Here is a 19346-nt window from a genome sequence, read left to right on the forward strand (position 1 = left end):
CCTGATAACACTGGAAGGTCTTATGGGATCAAAAATAGCTTCGTGTTCACTAATCTGTTTTTTTAAAACCAATAAGACAATCACTTTGTTTTCAGGGTCACATTATTAGTCACAGCCTTTGTATGAGCATGCTGAGTGAGCCATGTTTATCTTTCTCAGAGGACACAGGTGACTCATTTCCCTTACTGTTACCTCCTGGAGAATATTTGTAATCCCCAGAAGAGGAATAAATGGCCTTCGGTGACCAACATGATCACGGTGACTGTGTGATAAAGCAGGGTCATGTTAGATGTTGCATTTTTAAGTTCAAAGACTTGAGGCCATGCAAGGACTTCAGACCTGCTGTATCCAATTACCATGTGCCCACTTGCTCGCTCACCTGGCAACATTAGTTAAGTTCAGGAGATGGACAAGAGGCTGCAGAGTCATATATAGGACACTCACTAGGGGCATTGTGCCCTATGATAAACAGAGAAGTAAACATTTTTCACTGAGTTTGGTCGAAATTTTCTCACTTGCTGATAGCCATAGCAGTAGCCTGGAGAATTAGATATATTCTCGGGAGGTTTGCTCCTTCCTGTGTTTGAGAGGTTGTCTATAGAGCCAGCCACTGTTTTAACTAGACAGGAGACATCAAGCTGATGACTGGTTCCATCACGTACATTTTTGGTTTTGTTTTTGTTTCATTTATTTTTTTTTATTGGAGTTTGATTTGCCAACATATAGTATGACACCCAGTGCTCAGCCTGTCACGTGGCCCTTCAGTGCCCATCACCCAGTCACCTAATCCCCCCCACCCACCTCCCTTTCCACTACCCCTTGTTCGTTTCCCAGAGTTAAGAGTCTCTCATGTTCTATCACCCCCTCTGTTTTTTTCCCCACTCATTTTCTCTCCCTTCCCCTATAATCCCTTTCACTATTTTTTATATTCCTCATATAAGTGAAACCATATAATGTTTGTCCTTCTCCGATTGACTTACTTCACTCAGCATAATACCTTTCAGTTCTATCCATGTCGAAGCAAATGGTGGGTATTCGTCGTTTCTAATGGCTGAGGAATATTCCATTGTATACATATACCACGTCTTCTTTATCCATTCATCTTTCAATGGGCATCAAAAATGTCCATCAGTTTGGCTATTGTGGACATTACTGCTATCAACATTGGGGTGCAGGTGTCCCAGCGTTTCACTGCATCTGTATCTTTGGGGTAAATCCCCAGCAGTGCAATTGCTGGGTTGTAGGGCAGATCTATTTTTAACTCTTTGAGGACCCTCTACACAGTTTTCCAGAGTGGCTGCACCAGTTCACATTCCCACCAACAGTCCAAGAGGGTTACCCTTTCTCCACATCCTCTCCAACATTTGTGGTTTCCTGCTTTGTTAATTTTCCCCATTCTCACTGGTGTGAGGTGGGATCTCATTGTGGTTTTCATGTGTATTTCCCTGATAGCAAGTATCACATACATTTTTTAATCAGGCCCCAGGTGCAGCCTGATCAATATGAAGTTATACTCCACAAATACCCAGAGAACTTGCTCTTCTGATCTTGTTACTAGGAGTACTGGGATCAGTATGAGTTGTTCCATAGAAAGAATCCACATGCTTTCCCCACCCATCTCCCTAGCCATCAGTCTGGGAGGCCCAAGGAGACAGAGTTAAAAGGGTGAAATGACCCTGCACTTGGTGTCGGGTGCCCCGAGCTGTACTTCTTGGTGATCCTGGACATGTCATATTCCCCCAAACTTCAATTTCTCCTCAGTCACTTTCCGCTTTATTTGATTCTCTATAACCTGGAAGTCGGCACAATTCTGACACAAATAGAGTGAGGCCCACCAAAATGTCACCATGGATGTGAAGCGTTTGTTTTGATTTCTCATCCACAGGGTTTCCTAGAGCCTGAAAGCAGTACCAGATTGTGAAATTTGTCTGTGGGCTTTTCCTGGCCTTTCCTGCCTAACGCTGCTGGCCACCTGGTGTTGCTCATTTCCTTCCTCACCAGCTAACAGTCATAATTATTGCTAATGGTACATGATTAATACTATATGAAACATATAAAGCCCTGAGATGATAGAATGGAGAAGTGGAAGGGATACTGAAATGCAAGTCAGCAGACTCGACCCTATGTCTAGCTTTGCTACAGGGTCTCTGTGTGACCAGGGACAAGTCGTTTCCTCTCTCCTCAGTTTCCAAATCTGTAGAATGAGTAGGATGGGCTTGATGCTATAAAGGTCCATCATTCTTGGCTTGGTCAATACCACACCAGAGCCTTTTCACAGTGCCATCAAGGCTTTTCTGTTGAACCTATTTATTATTGTTTTTGAAGCTCCACTTGGGAGTGTTGTCAGTAACCATTTATCCTGTCAAGTGGGAATCATGCTGGGTGGCTTGCTTGCATCTACTGGTCTCATCCTGGGCTCATTTGCCACCAGTCTGAAGCATCTCTACCTCACTCTGGGAGTTCTAACAGGTAAGGGCACTTTGTACCACTTTGTCTCACCCCTCCCCATTCAAGTATTGTCAAGCACATCAACAGAACCATAATCCATAAAATATTCATCTTGTTAGATGCATAATTTAGCTGATCTCTCTTTTGCCCACCTACCTATCAGTTAAAAGAGCTAGAAATACAATTGATTGTACTACTGTAATGAAAATGTATCACCACTTGAATTCAGCCATATGATAGAAGTAACTGCTGGCCTCCCCTTTGGCAATAGTGTATGGCTGCGATTCTGTATCGGAAGCAATGAGATATTAGCCAGCATAACATAAATTTTCAGCAATGATCTTTCCCCCAACATCTTTGCCAAGACATAAAAATACTGCCTGTGGTCAACCTGAGTTGCCCCTGCTTTATAGTGAAGATCATTGTCTAGTAAATGGGAGTTTAATTTAAAAAAGAAAGCCCCTTATTGTGAATATTCTTATATTATACATTCTCTCTCAATGTTATGGAAGTATACTTTAGAGAATTATAGGGAACCCTGTAGGAAGAGAAGTCACCTATGTACATTCCATAAATCACACCTAAGGAGGCTACTTAGCATCAAGGTGGGATTGGTTGGTAGCACTGGAGTGGCAATTTGCCCCATCACTCAGAGGGATGTGTAGTAGCATTCATAGTCTGGGTACTGTGCATAGGGTTAGCATGATCTGGCCAATAAAGGACATAATCTCATAATGATTTTATAAATCTAGCTCTGTCAGCTAAAAAAAAAAAAAAGGTATCTGTCCCATGTCACCCAAAGGGCCCACCTGCTAGGGTGTCTAGTCATTTGTTTCCTGAGGAGCATCCTGGTCTTAGCACCCAAAATCTCACATCTGGGAAACCCATCAGTCCAGGCGGATCAGGATCATTGGTCACCCTGCAATACAGATGGAAACAGGAGCTGATGGTGGTTCTGTTTTTCCATTTAGATGCCATGAATTCCAGGTTTTACACCCTTCAGATTTTCTTGACTTAACAGGAATAAGAGCTGAAAATTTTTAAGAGGCTTTCTGCTGACTTTAAGAAATATTTTCAGGTTATATGTTCACATATAAAGTTGACATAAAGTTTCCCAATTATGTGAAATTATGTGAAATTCCCAATTATGTGAATTGCTCTGGAACTTTCATGTATGCTATTTAAATCCAAATTCCAGGGTGGTCCAGATTATCCGAGTTCTGTTTTCTTTCTTTTCCTTTTTTTTTAAAAAAAGATTTTATTTATTTATTCATGAGAAGCACAGAGAGAGGCATAGACATAGGCAGGGGGAGAAGCAGGCTCCCTCTGGGGAGCCAGATGGGGGACTCAATCCCAGGACCCCAGAATCAGGCGCTGAGCCAAAGGCAGGTGCTTAACCACTGAGCCACCCAGGTGCCCGCAGAGTTGTGTTTTCATGGGCAGTGAAGAGTTGAGGTAATTCTCTGGATAATTTATGATAAAAAAGAGTGTTAATGGGGAGAATAAGTTTGTTAGGTCAGCATTATCCTGATTTTCTTGTTAATTCAAATTCAGTTTGTGTAATAGTTTCTAAGTTCTACATTTCATTTTAAGAAGTCCTATTTTTTAAGATTTTCTTCCCAAGGGGAAAGTCATACATATGCTGTACTCTCCAAACTGGGTGACCGGTGGGGAAGACAGCTTCAGCTTGGTGAGGAAATAGTTTTAAAAGGGTTTGACAAAAGGCCAGATTCTCCTTTATCCAAATAAATGTATTCTGAGAGGTTTTCTTTCATTGGCTGTTGATGGTGGCACTCATAGACCTCTCTCTCTCTTTAGGTCTTGGATTTGCACTGTGTTACTCTCCAGCTATTGCCATGGTTGGCAAGTATTTCAGCAGACGGAAAGCTCTCGCTTATGGGATTGCCATGTCGGGAAGTGGCATTGGCACCTTCATATTGGCTCCTGTGGTTCAACTCCTTATTGAACAGTTTTCCTGGCGGGGAGCATTACTCATTCTTGGGGGCTTCGTTTTGAATCTCTGTGTTTGCGGTGCCTTGATGCGGCCTATTACTCTGAAAGAAGATCAGACAACTCCAGAGCAGAATCACGTCTGTAGAACGGAGAAACAAGACTTTAAGCGAGTATCTCTCTGCTCCACTTGGACTAAAAAATGGGGGCAGACCTGCCTTTGTTGCTCTTTGCAGCAGGAATACAGTTTTTTACTGATGTCAGATTTTGTTGTGTTAGCCATCTCTGTTCTGTTTATGGCTTACGGCTGCAGTCCTCTCTTCGTGTACTTGGTACCTTATGCTCTGAGTGTCGGAGTGAGTCACCAGCAAGCTGCTTTCCTTATGTCCATACTTGGCGTGATTGACATTGTTGGCAATATCACATTTGGATGGCTAACTGACAGAAGGTAAAAGTCATTGAAACCACACTTGGTTCCCTACCAGGGGACTTTGAGTTTTGAGTTCCCCTCGTCCTCTTACCCTGTAGAAAACCTGTGTCTGAATCCTGTTTTCAATTCAATTGCTGGTTTTTCTAGTGAGAGGTTGGCAAACTTTTCCTGTAAAGGGATAGCTAGTAAACATTTTTGGCTCTGTGAGTCATATGATCACAATTATTCAACTCTGCTGTTGCAGCGCAAACCAGCTGTAGACAATATGGGAACAAATGGCTATGTGCCAGTGGACTTATGGATACTGAAATCTTAATTTCTCATATAATTTTTACATATCAACATAATGTTCTTTTGATTTCTTTAACCAATGACTTGAAAGTAGAAAAACATTCTTAGTGCACAGATAGTGCAAAAACAGGTGGTGGGCTGGATTTGGCCATAGTTTGCCAGCCTCTGTTCTAGATGGTTTAGGATAGTGAGTGGGTCTAAGTTGCAGAAACCTGTGTTAACTACAAGTCCTGGTGACAGATTTATCTCCATCCCAAGTCAGTGTTCAGGCTGGGTATTGTGCTTTTATTTTTTAACGACCCCAGAGACTGTCTGGCAATGGAGAGAGGAGCAGAATTCAGTCCAGGCAGGAAGATCAGATGCAATAACTATATATAATCTATAGGCATATATTTCTGTTTGTCAATACAAATAGCAAATACTTATTTCATTATCATTTTAGGCTTAGAAATCAGAGTTGTAAAAAAAAAAAAAGAAATCAGAGTTGTCAGAAATCTGCCAAGTAGTTTCTTCAGCTAATGCTTATCTGTTAGAATTGAAGAGAGCGAGGTACTCATCTTCTCATCAATGATGGACTCTTCACACTTGAGCTATGACCTGGGAGAGCAATCATCCTGTGGCTTCTCACATATTATGTCTTTGGTAATTAATCAGGGTTCAACTGCCATTCACCAGTGCTATGAATATAATATTTAAAATTCATTCCAAAAAATGTAATGGTTAAGGAAAAGAGGGGAGAGCAGAGGTATCTATATTGACAATCAACTCAACAACAGCCCAGTGTAGGTTTGATAGAGGTATCTCTAGTTGGAGATGTTCAAGACCTAAATTCTTGTGCTGGCTCTGTCCCATATTATCCCTGTGACCTAAGGAAAATCACTAACTCTCAGATCCTCAGGGGTCATCATCTATAAAACAGGCCAGTGCAGTATTTTTCTGTTAACTTCTTAGTATTCTGTGAGGCCCAAAGGGGACAGTGGGTTGAAAAAAATGTTTGTAAAGTACTAATTACTGATATTTGCTGAGTCTTTGAAATAGTGATGTGTTGTGCTTTTAGTTATTTTTTAACAGTGCTGATATTTTACTGAGCCTTTGAAATAGTGATGGTATCAATGCCATTTGGTATCAGTCATGAGTTTGGAGATATAGAGGAAAAGTGGAATGCAAGTGCCACTGGCAAGTCAAAATAAGACTTAGTCCTAGTACAAGACCTTCATAATCCCTGGCAAATCATTTTAATGTCTTCATATTCTAGCTTCTCCCTTGTATAACTTGGGTTTTTGAGCATATATAATGTGCCAGACACTAGTGGATGTCCTATATGAAAGCATATAATATGATAGAATGCTAGAAAATATTAGTCTCCTGATACTCTACATGTTATTTTACAACTATCCTCAGGGTAACCCTATGAGATAAACTTCCCATTTTATAGCTAAAGAAATTGAGATTAGAGTTAAGCAGTTAGCAGATGATAGAACTGGATTCAAACTTCCATCTTTCTAACTTCAGAGCATATATTATTTTCTGCCACACCATGTTTCCTGGGAAGATGAATTGTGTTTTCATATACCAAAAGAAAGATAAGCAGACAACATAGATAACACACCATGGGAAGTTATGCTCTATGAATAACTGCAGTGCTTACTGCTGCATGGCCATGGTTCTAAAGCTCTTTGATAGAACCTGTGCATACAGCACTCATTCTTGATCTTCAAATCTACAGGTGCCTGAAGAATTACCAGTATGTCTGCTACCTCTTTGCCGTGGGACTAGATGGGCTCTGCTATCTCTGCCTCCCAATGCTTCAAAGTCTTCCCCTGCTCGTGCCTTTCTCTTGTACCTTTGGCTACTTTGATGGTGCCTACGTGACTCTGATCCCAGTAGTGACTGCAGAAATAGTAGGGACCACTTCTTTGTCATCAGCACTCGGTGTAGTATACTTCCTTCATGCAGTGCCATACTTGGTGAGTCCACCTATTGCAGGTAAGTTTCCAGAGAGATCCCCCAAGCACCTCTTCTCTTTGCTATACTGATGTGAAAAAACAGTGAACTCACACATAGACAGTGATGATTGGAAGTTATGTTGGGATAATTTTCTTCCAATTGAGCGGGGACCTTAACCTACTTGGAAAGAAGAAATCCAAAATTAAGGTCCTGATTCGATTCCACACTAATGATGGGAGCAATGGAATGGAGCAGCTGTTCAGATTTATAAATAAGTTAGGCACATTACAGAGGGAAGTCTAGAGGGAGTACAGGGTCCCACTTGGGGATAGGGGGCAGTGAGGCTGAAATGGTAAGTGACTGTCATAGTAGCATGTCTTGAGTGCCAGCCAAAGGAGCTAAAAGGTCCCTATATTCTTCAGAGACTATGGATAATATTATAGTTTTTGTGCAAAGGGGTAATATGGTAAAGAGTCTATTTTAGAAAACGTGACCTAGCAATCGATCTAGTGCTTTAGGGGAGAAGCAGTTAGGATTCCATTCTAATAGTTCAGAAGCAAATTAATAAAGTCCTGAACTAGGGCCGTGGCAGCAAAAATGAAAGTGAGCTCTGGGGGTGAGGAGGAAGTTTTGGAAAAAAATATCAACTGAATTTAGCATGTGAGGGTGAAGGAGGGGAAAACTCAAAGATAAGCTAGAAAAGAATGGCATAGTTGAAAGCAAGAAGGAAGTTAGAAAAAGTGGCTTTGCCAGAAAAAATAATGAATTAAAAGTTTAGAGAGATTCAGAAATCTGAAATACCCAATAAAATGTCCAACATTGCTGTGTGAGGATGAAATCTGAGCTTTAGGGATCCCTGGGTGGCTCAGCGGTTTGGCGCCTGCCTTTGGTCCAGGGCACAATCCTGGAGACCTGGGATCAAATCCCACGTCGGGCTCCCGGTTCATGGAGCCTGCTTCTCCCTCTGCCTGTGTCTCTGCCTCTCTCTCTCTCTCTGTGTGATGACTATCATAAGTAAATAAAAATTTAAAAAAAAAAAAAAAAGAAAGAAACCTGAGCTTTAGAGGGAGGCCAGATTTAGATTTAGAGTTTTGGAGATCATCAGATAAAGAGCATCTAGAATGTTTTGTAAACTGTCAAATGCTATCGAAATTTAGTGTGGTTAAACAAGTAACTTGACAAATATTTATTGCTTGTGTACACTAGCATTGCTTTTGGTGCTACCAGAGCAGCCAACAGGTCAAAGTCCCTCCTTCCTTCATAGAGTATGTGGTCCAGACCAGTGTCTCTCAAAATGAAGTCATAGGACCGCCCACCCACCCACCACGTCAGAATCTCCTGGAGCCCTTGCTACAAAATACAGATTCCTTGATCCTCCATTGTGATCTGAATCTTTCCAGGAATCTATATTCTCAACGAGCTTTCTTGTGATGTTCATGCACACTAAAGACTAAGAATAACTGGCGACGCCTGGGTGGCTCAGTGGTTGAGCGTCTCCCATCAGCTCAGGGCGTGACCCCAGAGTCCCAGGTTCGAGTCCCGCATTGAGCTCCCTACAGGGAGCCTGCTTCTCCCTCTGCCTGTGTCTCTGCCTCTGTGTGTGTGTGTGTGTGTGTCTCTCATGAATAAATAACTAAAATCTTGAAAAAAAAGATTGAGGATAATTGGTTCTGATTATTACCTGCCTGAAATAAAGCCAAGAGAGTGAAGATCCCTGAAGACAGGCAAAAAAGAAATGAGCCAAACATTTGCTTAGAAGAAAGGAAAGGGAGTTTTTGAAGAAGGCAGGATTTCTGCTTTAGCTGCTATTATGAATAAACAATTTAGAATTATTTCCAAACCTCAGCGATTGCTAAATCAGCAAACTAAGGGAAACTGCTTAATGGCTACAGATTAAAAATCCTGGTCAGTTTAAATTCTGTGATATAAGACTATGCGTTTAGGAAACGCCCCCCAAATGTCCCCACATCCTCCCTCAATAGCCAATTTTTGTGTTTACCAACCTTTAGGAGCAGTGTAATTCTGTTAAAAAGTCACAGTGCATTATGGAATTGGGATTCCTAGATCTTTTTTCAATCCATGGCCTTCATTTGGCAAATCAGACATCATACTCGTTGCCAGGCATCAAAGGATTAGGGTTTAAGTTCTTACTGTAATAGTTCTCTTATTTAGTCACCTTTAAAATGACAACTCTCAAAAAAAAAATGACAACTCTCTACTCAATCATTTCTGTTTGGTGCTACAGAAGTACATAAGTAAATCACACAGTAACTAAAATATTTGAGAGTAGTTTGGATTGCAAGAAACTTTGTGAGGCTTATAACAACTTCTACATACCATTTTTAATTAATGAGTTGAAGTGCGTGAAAGGAAAAATCATATATTTTTACAGTGGATTTAAGTTTAGAGGAACTTTTTAAAAGATTTATTTTATTTATTTTAGAAAAAGATGGGGGTGGGAGGAAGAGAGAGAGAATCTTCAAGCAGACTCCTTACTGAGTGTGGAGCCCAGTATAGGACTTGACCCCATGATCCTGAGATCATAACCTGAGCTGAAACCAAGAGTTGGATGTTCAGCCAACTGAGCCACCCAGGCACCCCAATTTAAAGGAGTTTTTTAGAAAAACTTTTTAATCACAAAATAATTGCCTGCCGAGGTCTAATTTGACTCCATTGATTCTCTGATCATTATGGCCCATTATTTTCTTATCATGTGCCGTGATACTCCTCAAAATTTAGAGCTGGAAAAAATATTGAGATTCATTTGTTGCAAGAAGAAATAAAGAGGAAAAAAAAGCCATGATTGTAGAATGATACCTGATGAAGTTTGCATTGACAACCTCTACAATGGCCCAAAGTTCTGATTTTCAAACTGCATAGGGTACAATGACTGGATCTAATGGAAAATATGGATTCGGCTTCATCCAAAGGCATGTTATGTTACTCATGATAGACAGTATGTGGGTACTGGGAATATTACTAACGTTCAGTACTATTATATTCTCTCAGCAGACATAAATGATCTCAACATCAATATTTTGAGTGACACCATTTTTATCTTTTCTACCATATTAAAAATAATATATATTGTGTGATTATTGAGAATGAGACACTCTTCCAAGTACTTTACAGAACAACAGTACATTTTAGGAGTTTCCTAGAAAACAGAATGCACTTTTCAATTGCTGCACAATATTTTTAGATATGCTTTTTGTGTCAAAATTATAACGGTGATGATAGCAATCTATCGTCATTATCCTTAGAAATTATTAGATTTGGGAGTAGGTAAACAACTGGATTTTCAACTCAACAATGTAATTTTGCTGTTGCTTGTTACAGGATGGCTTGTCGATACAACTGGCAGCTACACTGCAGCATTTCTTCTCTGTGGATTTTCAATGATATTTAGTTCTGTGTTGCTTGGCTTTGCTAGACTTGTAAAGAAGATGAAAAAAACCCAGCTGCGGTTCCTTGCCAAAGAATCTGATCCGAAGCTGCAGCTCTGGACCAATGGATCGGTGGCTTATTCTGTAGCAAGAGAGTTAGATCACAAAGATGAGCAGTCTGTGGCTCTAGCTCTGTCGATTACAACCCCACATGACCAATGGCCTTGAGCCTGGGAATCTTCAGGGCTGAGAGAGGTGGGACCACTAGATTGTACATGTCTCTGAAGCATTTAACTTTGGCAGAAGCGTTGCCTTCCAAGGAAATTATTATTATTGTTTTATTAACATGTTTATAGGGGAAAATAGCAAATCACAAAGCAAGTTGGAGTGGCTCAGAGTTTCCTCATTTAGCATTTGTACTCACAATTGAACTCCTATCTTTCAAGCAATGAGCATCACTCCATGGGGAATGTTAGGATGTAGCTGCTATAATTAGCTGTATTAGGGGTAATTTCAAAATATGACAAAGGCAGACTTGGGAAGCTTTGTTGCAAACTCTCTGTGCCTCCATCTTACTCCCTCAGAATGTAAACAGAAACAATACATGGAGGTTTGCTTACTTTATGCTTTACTTTATGGAGAAAAGGGTCTGTATTAATCACTGCCTTTTGAAGAATCTAAATCTTTCTTCAACAACCCTGTCTAAAGCCCTAGTGAGAGACCCCATTATGAGGAAGGTTTGACATCTTCACCTTCCACCTCCACCACAAGCTTTCTTCCTATGACTGAGCCCTGACTTCTGACCAGGCACTCACCTCTGTTACTATCACATATAATACTGAATTTAACAGAACACACCACGAAATCAGAAGGTTATTTCTAAATCCTACCTGAAATGTGAACACCAACGCTTCCCCTTTTTTTTTTCTTTAGAAACAAAGCTTTTATTTGAATTGCGCACACATTCCTGCTAGGAACTGAAAAATGTGGGCAGTATTCCAACTGGGCAGGAACTGAATTCTTGGATCAGCAGGTCTCTGATGAGAGTTTTCTTTTCAGATCAGACATTTAGGTTCATCATTACCCAAAACAGACCTTGGGAGGTTAGCCTGAAAAATATTGTTCTAGAGATAGTCTAAAGGTGAGATTCCTTTTCCCTGTGCTAATGCTTGCTTGTTCCAATGTCCACAGCCCGTTATCTCCTTATCGAGAATCATTAGAAACTTGATGGGCCTCTTCAGTTGAATGAGAAGGCTTCAGGGGTTAAGCTCAGCATCACAGTACTCCTTAATTAGAGCTTTGGTCAGGGGAGAGGGAAGAGAAGGTTGAGAAGGCAGTGGCCTTGTAAAGTGATACTTTACAGTTCATAGAACTCTTTCACATACCTTCACTCATTGGATTGGAATAGTTAACTCATTCTTAAGTACTCTGTTTTCCGATAGTTTGGGATAATCTCTGACTTTTCAGAGGGAGGATGTGGGAAAGAAGGGAAAGGTCAGATCCTTCAGCTGGTCGTCAGCCATTTTATATCCACAGATGATAGTGCTGAATCCCCAAATCATAATATACCTGTAAATGAGGAGCAAGTTGCACAATTGGAAGGGGATTTTAATTGTTGAAAAATTTTAAATCTGAACCCCAAAGAAATCATTTGTCCCTGAAGAGGCTTCACAAATTCCCTGCAAGCACTGAGGAAGATCCTAGGTGGGCTAAGCATGTTCAACAAGAGTTTTTGCCTATTACTGGATTATTTCATAAAATTACATATTAATATATTGCTTTCAGAATGAAATGCTGACTTGATTGAATGGTAAAAAAGCTGTAATATTTCATAGTTGTTTTCCAAAGATAAATTTGAATGTTGCCTGTTATCTTTTACTTAGACTTTCGTTTTGAACCCATTTACTTTGTCATTTTCAATTTAAAAACAATATTTGGGAAATATCTGTAAAAAGTCAGTTACAGTGAACTTACGTGTGTTTGGAACAGCACTTTACACTAAATGTCATTTCTTGAATCTTCAAGCCTAAGGATTTTTTTAAATATAGTTATAAATATTCTTATATATATATTTTTCCTAGTGATCACAGTAAAATTTTGTTTATCCAGCTCTGCAATATAATTTCTCTAAAAGTATTATAAGTATTCATGAAAAATGAGTATAGAAACCAGAGCTTTAAAAAATTTGTATAAGATATTTCAGATATTTTTACTTTATACATGCATAAATTTATATCTTATTTTCCCTTTTGGAGCAGCATTTTTAGAAAACCAGCAAGGGAAATGTAGATATTAGAGTCTACTGTTGTCAACTCCACAAGATTTTACTGTTAAGGTTCCATGTGCCTATACTGTTTATTTCAAAAGGGAGGGATTTGTGGAAATGATGTTTTGTGGGATCAAGAATAAAATTATGGTGCAATGATTCTACATCTAAATATTACTTTTTATCACTGTAAACTCTACTTTGAAATTCACTAGAAAAGCAAAGAAACTAACTTCTATAGATACATTGTACCATTGGGCCTTTTTTCCAGATTGTGATTCTACTAATAAATCAGATATTTATGCTAATATTTTCTTATTTCAAAAGCATAATAAAATGAGTTTATATTTGTGTTTGGAAAAAAATCTTTTCCTTGTACAAGGGATTTATATTGAATGGTGACTGGGCTTGTCTGAATTGCTAAAATGTAGCTGGCATATAAAGATGTGTAAATAATCAAATAATTTTCCAAAAGCCAAACCCCATTTATTGAGTACTTCCAATGTATTAGCTACTGTACTAAGTACTTCCTATGCATTGTCTTATTTAATCCCCATAATTACCTATATTATTGTCATTTGATAGATGTGCAAACTGGGACACCAGGTGGCCACTGCATTTCTCTGGTTTCAGTGAAATCCTGTCAAGCTAGGAAGCAATCTGATGCTGGAACCTGCCTTCTTCCCTTTGCGTCTACTTAGGTTTTCTTCTTACATGAATTCAAAAAGCCATTTGAAAACAGGCCCTCTTTTAGGAAGTTAAAATCCTTTGGATTATGCTTCACTCTTACAATTCATATAGATGGGAAGATTCTAAAATGGAAATTTCCAAGAGTTTTCCCAAGAGTCTTGTTCTATCAAGACCACTACTTCCAGGCTAAGTGGTTTAATTTGCTGTCTATTGATCCAGGCTTCTCTTTGGGAGTATTTATGTTTGTGTAGCAGGGAGAAGGTTGGAAAACGTACTTTGTCCCAAAAGAGAGTTCTATCTTCTGCGTTACCAGAATTGCAGGTAGGAGTTGAATTCTTTCTTAAGTGCCTGCGCCATTCATTGCCCAGTGATAACGAAGATGGTAATGTCTATCTGGCACTCACCTTCCTGGTCTCTGAAATTGTTTATTGAACTGAAATAGCGTGAACTCAAGGTAGATACTGGAGTTTCTCTTCTCATACTTCAAAATTCAAGTCTTTATTTTTTCTACTCTGCCAAAGAACAGATTTAAAAAAAAATTTTTTTTAAATGATTTTATTAATTCGAGAGAGAGAGAGAGCATGATTGGGAGAGAGGGGCAAAGAGAAAGAGGGAAGCAGACTCACCACTGAGCAGGGACCCCAATTGGGGATCGATCCCAGGACCCCAAGATTATGACCAGAACTGAAGGCAGATGCTTAACTGAACCACCCAGGCACCCCAAACAATAGATTTTTATACCTGTTGCCAGAGCAGCCACCAGTGAGAGATGACTGGGATTTCTTTCCATAACACAGAGAATTATTTGTGAAATATTTCACAAATAGAATAGAGAAATACTAAATCACAATAAAGAGACTGACATTTAAAACATTTTATTATGGAAATTTTTAAACGTACAAAAATAAAACAGTAAAATGAACTTGACATAACGATCCCGTAGCATCTACAATTACCTACTCTTTACTCTTCTCCTTGATGAAACTGTTTGAAATATATAAACATGCTGACAGGACATGAGTTCCTTCAGCTGTCAAGGAATAACTGAACCTGGCAAGAATAATTTATTCATGCAACCAGAGGGTATGGGTGGTTGGTATCACCTATTAATGGATCATATCGTTACAAAGCTGATCGATTCCCCCCTTTTTTTTTCTGTGGACTTTGGGTGTCTGAATTCTAGGTTAAAATGTCACTTTCTAGACAGCCCATCTTTAATCACTGCCCCATCTAAATTACATATCCCCACCATCACCACCTACATTACACTCTCAGAACACTGTTCTTTTCCTTTAAAGAATATATTCTTGGGGATCCCTGGGTGGCGCAGCGGTTTGGCGCCTGCCTTTGGCCCAGGGCGTGATCCTGGAGACCCGGGATCGAGTCCCACGTCGGGCTCCCGGTGCATGGAGCCTGCTTCTCCCTCTCCCTCTGCCTGTGTCTCCGCCTCTCTCTCTCTCTCTCTGTGTATCTCTGATGAATAAATAAATAAAATCTTAAAAAAAATAAAGAAAGAATATATTCTTTAAAATGTTATCTCCTTCACAAAACCACAAGCTTTCTGAGGATAGGGATCATACTGACTATTCACCAGTCAGTCCAGTGTCTAAAATATAGTAGGCACTTTATAATACTTGGTGGGTAAATGAATTTAAAAAAAAAGGAAAAAAAGAATGAAAAAAGCAACTGCTAATGAGAATTATAACACAGCAGGATGGGATCTGTTTGAAGGGTTGGGTTTTCTTGAAGTTGCTCTTTCACTCAGAATGGATATGATATGTTAGATGTTTCTAATTCCATGGGTCTAAATAAGACACCTGGTGTGAAGTATCACATGATAGTAGGAGCTCCAGAGCACCAAGTATCATGGGACAGGTTTGGGACAGCAAATAAAGGTGGCAAAGAGAAAAGTTGGTAAAAGTACATGACTAAAGCTTTTGATTGAGGCCTGAAAGTGTTCAACCCCAACAGGCTTAACTAGAAAGTTTTGTTGGGCTCAGATTGAGCAGAAGCCCCAGGGGTAGGGCACTGCTTACGCAAAGAGCCCCAGAACATTAGGGTAAAGTGGAGCATTGTGCCTCATGCATGACAAGAAGGGATTTCAGGTACAGGCACCTCACAAGCTGCTTTTCCTTTACAGGGAAGACTACCTGTGTTTGGCCAGGGGAAGACTAGAGTCTTTTGCACAGTCCTATGGCTGTCCTCTAATTCATAGCGCATTACTGAAAATTAGCATGCTGGCAAACATTTTCAAGAGTTGGTGAGAGGCTTTAATCACCTAACAACTATTTATCACGCACCTCATCAGAATCTGATATCATTTTTTTATGGCAGGGAATCCAAAATACAGAGAGCACACCCTCCATGATTTCAAGTTAATTGCCTAATTGGTAAATCGAAACCATTGCCTTGAGAACAACAACACCATGAAGTTGTTAAATGCTGACCTGAAGCTAAGAGCACTGCATATTATGGAGGTTAGGAGAGGAAGAATTCATTAAGGGCTGAAGAAATCTGAAGGTCATTCCAAGGAACTCAGATATAAGGCTGAATGGGTTGGAATCAGCCTCTACTCTTTTTAGGGGAAGAAGCTGGGAGTAGGGAAAAGGGGTGTGGGCAGCCACTTTATGTGTGTGACCCCCGAGGTTCCCACATACACTCAACACCAAGGGAGCCCTGAATACAAGTTAACACTAATAAATGTCCTGATGAGCGGATCTATAAGGGTGTCTGAGACTTTGGGGATTGCTGTGATTTGGGTGTCTCTAAATTGAAAACGGTAATTTTCAGGGAATGGGGTTATACTCGTTATTCACTTCTCAACTCTAAAAAGGAGCCATTTAGGAGTGCCTGGCTGGCTCAGTTGGAAGAGCGTGCAGCTCTTGATCTTGGGGTTGTGTGTAAGTCCCACGATGGGTGTAAAGGTTAATAAATAAAACTTTAAAAAATTAAATAAAAAGGAATAATTTGTAAGTTTTCTCTCTTAAAGGGTCCAGAGCTTCAGGAAGTTTTTGGTTTTCGTTTTAAATCGACATGTTATGCAGCACTGCCATCTGCTGGAATTAGTAAGACCACCTCCCAAAATTTGGTGGCTCCTCCAATTACAATTCAATTGGACAAGGCCAGCATTAGAAAAAACATGGAAGTTTGTTGTTGTTTCCTCCTCCTCCTCCTTCTTTTTTATAAAGATTTTATTTGTTTATTCATGAGAGACACACTGAGAGAGGCAGAGACACGGGCAGAGGGAGAAGCAGGCGCCCTGCAGGGAGCCTGATGTGGGACTCCATCCCAGGACTCCTGGATCACAACCACTGAACCACCCAGGAGCCCTCTTTATTGTTTCCTTCTCTTCTGGCCCCCAGTTCCTGCTCATTATCCATCCCATGTTTATCCTCTTGCAGTAAAAATATAGGAATAAAGATGCTGTGTTCTATTTTTCAGCATTTTGATTGCCTATGTCAGTTTTCTATGTGGAGTATTAAAGTTAATATGAAGGTTTTGATCGACTTAACTAAAGATAACAGTTGGTAAATTTTAACATAAAAATTTTTTTTGAGGGCTCAGTGGTTTAGCGCCTGCCTTCAGCCTAGGGCATGATCCTGGACAGCCAGGATCAAGTCCCACATTGGGATCCCTGCAGGGGCCTGCTTTTCCCTCTGCCTGTGTCTCTGCCTCTCTCCCTCTCTCTCTCTCCCTCTCTCTCTCCCTGTGTCTCTCATGAATAAATAAATAAAATCTTAAAAAAAATTTTTTTTTTGAGCTTCTGCCTTCCTTAGGAATCCAGATTGCCATCCCGGATCCCCTTCCCGGTTCCCTACTAATATGTTAACTGATTTGATACGTGAGACACAGACTCTTAACACATATCAGAAGTCAGATTTTGAGAAATGTTGAAACCAAGTGACATAAAGGAGTGTATTCTGTGCCAATTTGGAAACATAAAATAAAACATCATGTTTATTGTACACAAATCATGAGAATCAGGGACTGGATTTCCTTTAAAATGTATAATTCTTATGAAATAAAAGGGGATACTATTTGTGTATAACAGTAATTGCCTTCAAAGGAAAGTGGATGGTGTTAAAAAGGAAAGATCCTTTGGTTGAACTTGATGACTTGGCTATGCGTAAGTGGATCTGTGGCTGATTGTTAGGAAGATTTAGAACTGAATTGCTCTTTAAGGAAAATGGAGGAATTGGTTCTAACTTCAGAGGGAGAGTAATAGAGGAAGGAAAGACATAATAAGGCCCAGAATCATGGGAAAAGGCAGGAGCATCAGGAAATGGTTGAGGGTGTTTCCTTCTTTCCTTCTCTGTCTCCCTCAATCCCTCTCTCACTTTTTCCTTCTTCCTTTCTCCACCCCTTCTTTTCTCTCTCTCCTTTTCTTTCAAAAACAAAAGGGGGGGGGGTTATTTCATATTAAGTTTTAAGTTGTAGATTCTTCCCTCTTGAAACCTCAATAAAGGGGGCAGCCCGGGTGGCTCAGCGGTTTAGCGTGGCCTTCAGCCCAGGGCGTGATCCCGGTCCCATGCTGGGCTCCCTGCATGGAGCCTGCTTCTCCCTAGGCCTGTGTCTCTGCCTCTCTCTCTGTGTGTCTCTCATGAATAAATAAAATCTTTAAAAAAAAAAAAAAAAGAAAGAAAGAAACCTCAGTAAAGGGTTTTTATATACAAATGATCTGCAAATGGTTTTAATTTTTTGTGTTTGTTTTGGTTTTTATGTTTGTTGTTGTTTGCTTGTTTTGATGAGATTGAAGCATAAGGTTGCTGGAGTTAATGTGATATGGAAAAGAGAAAGCATGTGAAGAGAGGTGAAGCTACTCCAACACTAAATTAACGTCCAGTGGAATTAGAGCTCACAGCCACTTTCCAAAGTCCACACCTTAGAGGCTCTAGGCAAGCCCAGACTGTCTTAAAAGGCAGGTGGTCCTAGCCTACCTCTGGCTGTTATATTGTTACAGCACTTTTCTCCCTTGCCTTCTCCTGGGGCTTTCCACACTGGGAGGAGGCTGTGATTCCCTTTGTTGTGAGAGACATAGCCTTCCTCCCTAGGACAAACGACTGCGTGTCTTGGCTTCTAATTGTTTACTGGTTCTTTAGCTTTCCAAAGTAGGTTTACTTCCTTTTCTGGGGAATTTATTCCAAATCTCTGCTTTCCAATATCCAACTCAAGACAAGCCTCTCCTTTAAATTGAGTTCCTTGGTTTCTTAGGCCATTTTCTCCAGGGGTTTCAGAGCAGCTTTTTTTTTTTTTTTTAATTTTTATTTATTTATGATAGTCACACACAGAGAGAGAGAGAGAGAGAGAGAGAGAGAGGCAGAGACACAGGCAGAGGGAGAAGCAGGCTCCATGCACCGGGAGCCCGACGAATCCCACGTCTCCAGGATCGCGCCCTGGGGCAAAGGCAGGCGCCAAACCGCTGCACCACCCAGGGATCCCTCAGAGCAGCTTTTAATCCCAGGATCAAAGGTAGCTAATGAGGACAACTAGATCTTTTTCATAATGCCTTCCAGGGAGTTTTGGGACTCTATGTAAAACAGTGTTGGGGGACCTATGATTGTAGAATGCCTGAGCTTGTGATCCTCTGTAGCATTCTCCTACAGTCTCTATAAAGTCTCTATAAAGATTGGTCCTTTAATTAAAAAAAAAAAAAAAAAAAAAAAGATTGGTCCTATCTCATTCATTATTCCAAATTTTAAGACTATATCAAAAGTGGTTAAGTATCAGACATCTAGGGTTTGGATCCCCTTTCCACCTCTTCTTAGCTATGTGATCCTGGGCTTACTTAATTTCTCCAAATTTCAGTTTATTCATATGCAAAGGAAAGAATAAAAATGCTTATCTATAGGGATTTGGTGAGGACTTTATACGTTTAATACATGTAATGTACTTAGAACAGCACCTGGTACATAGGGTATCCTGTGTAGAAGTTAGCTAT

The 19346-nt window shown here is 40.1% G+C and overlaps 1 protein-coding gene across 7 annotated transcripts in view; it reads left to right on the top strand.

Annotated features, from left to right (window-relative positions):
• SLC16A12 (solute carrier family 16 member 12) overlaps positions 1-19346 on the top strand; it is a 95228-nt gene that overhangs the window by 67869 nt on the left and 8013 nt on the right. For 4 of the 7 annotated variants that reach the window (XM_041742469.1, XM_041742472.1, XM_041742471.1 and 1 more), the window contains 4 exons: positions 2326-2469; positions 4267-4846; positions 6846-7105; positions 10406-13083. In XM_041742469.1, coding sequence (XP_041598403.1) covers positions 2326-2469; positions 4267-4846; positions 6846-7105; positions 10406-10680 — 1259 coding nt within the window. In that variant the 3' untranslated portion in view covers positions 10681-13083. Of the gene's footprint in view, positions 1-2325; positions 2470-4266; positions 4847-6845; positions 7106-10405; positions 13084-19346 lie in introns of those variants that run through there. The other 3 variants (XM_041742474.1, XM_041742473.1, XM_041742475.1) reach the window with 3 other exon arrangements.

Source organism: Vulpes lagopus, chromosome 2 (assembly GCF_018345385.1).
Source record: "Vulpes lagopus strain Blue_001 chromosome 2, ASM1834538v1, whole genome shotgun sequence".
NCBI classification, from domain to species: domain Eukaryota; kingdom Metazoa; phylum Chordata; class Mammalia; order Carnivora; family Canidae; genus Vulpes; species Vulpes lagopus.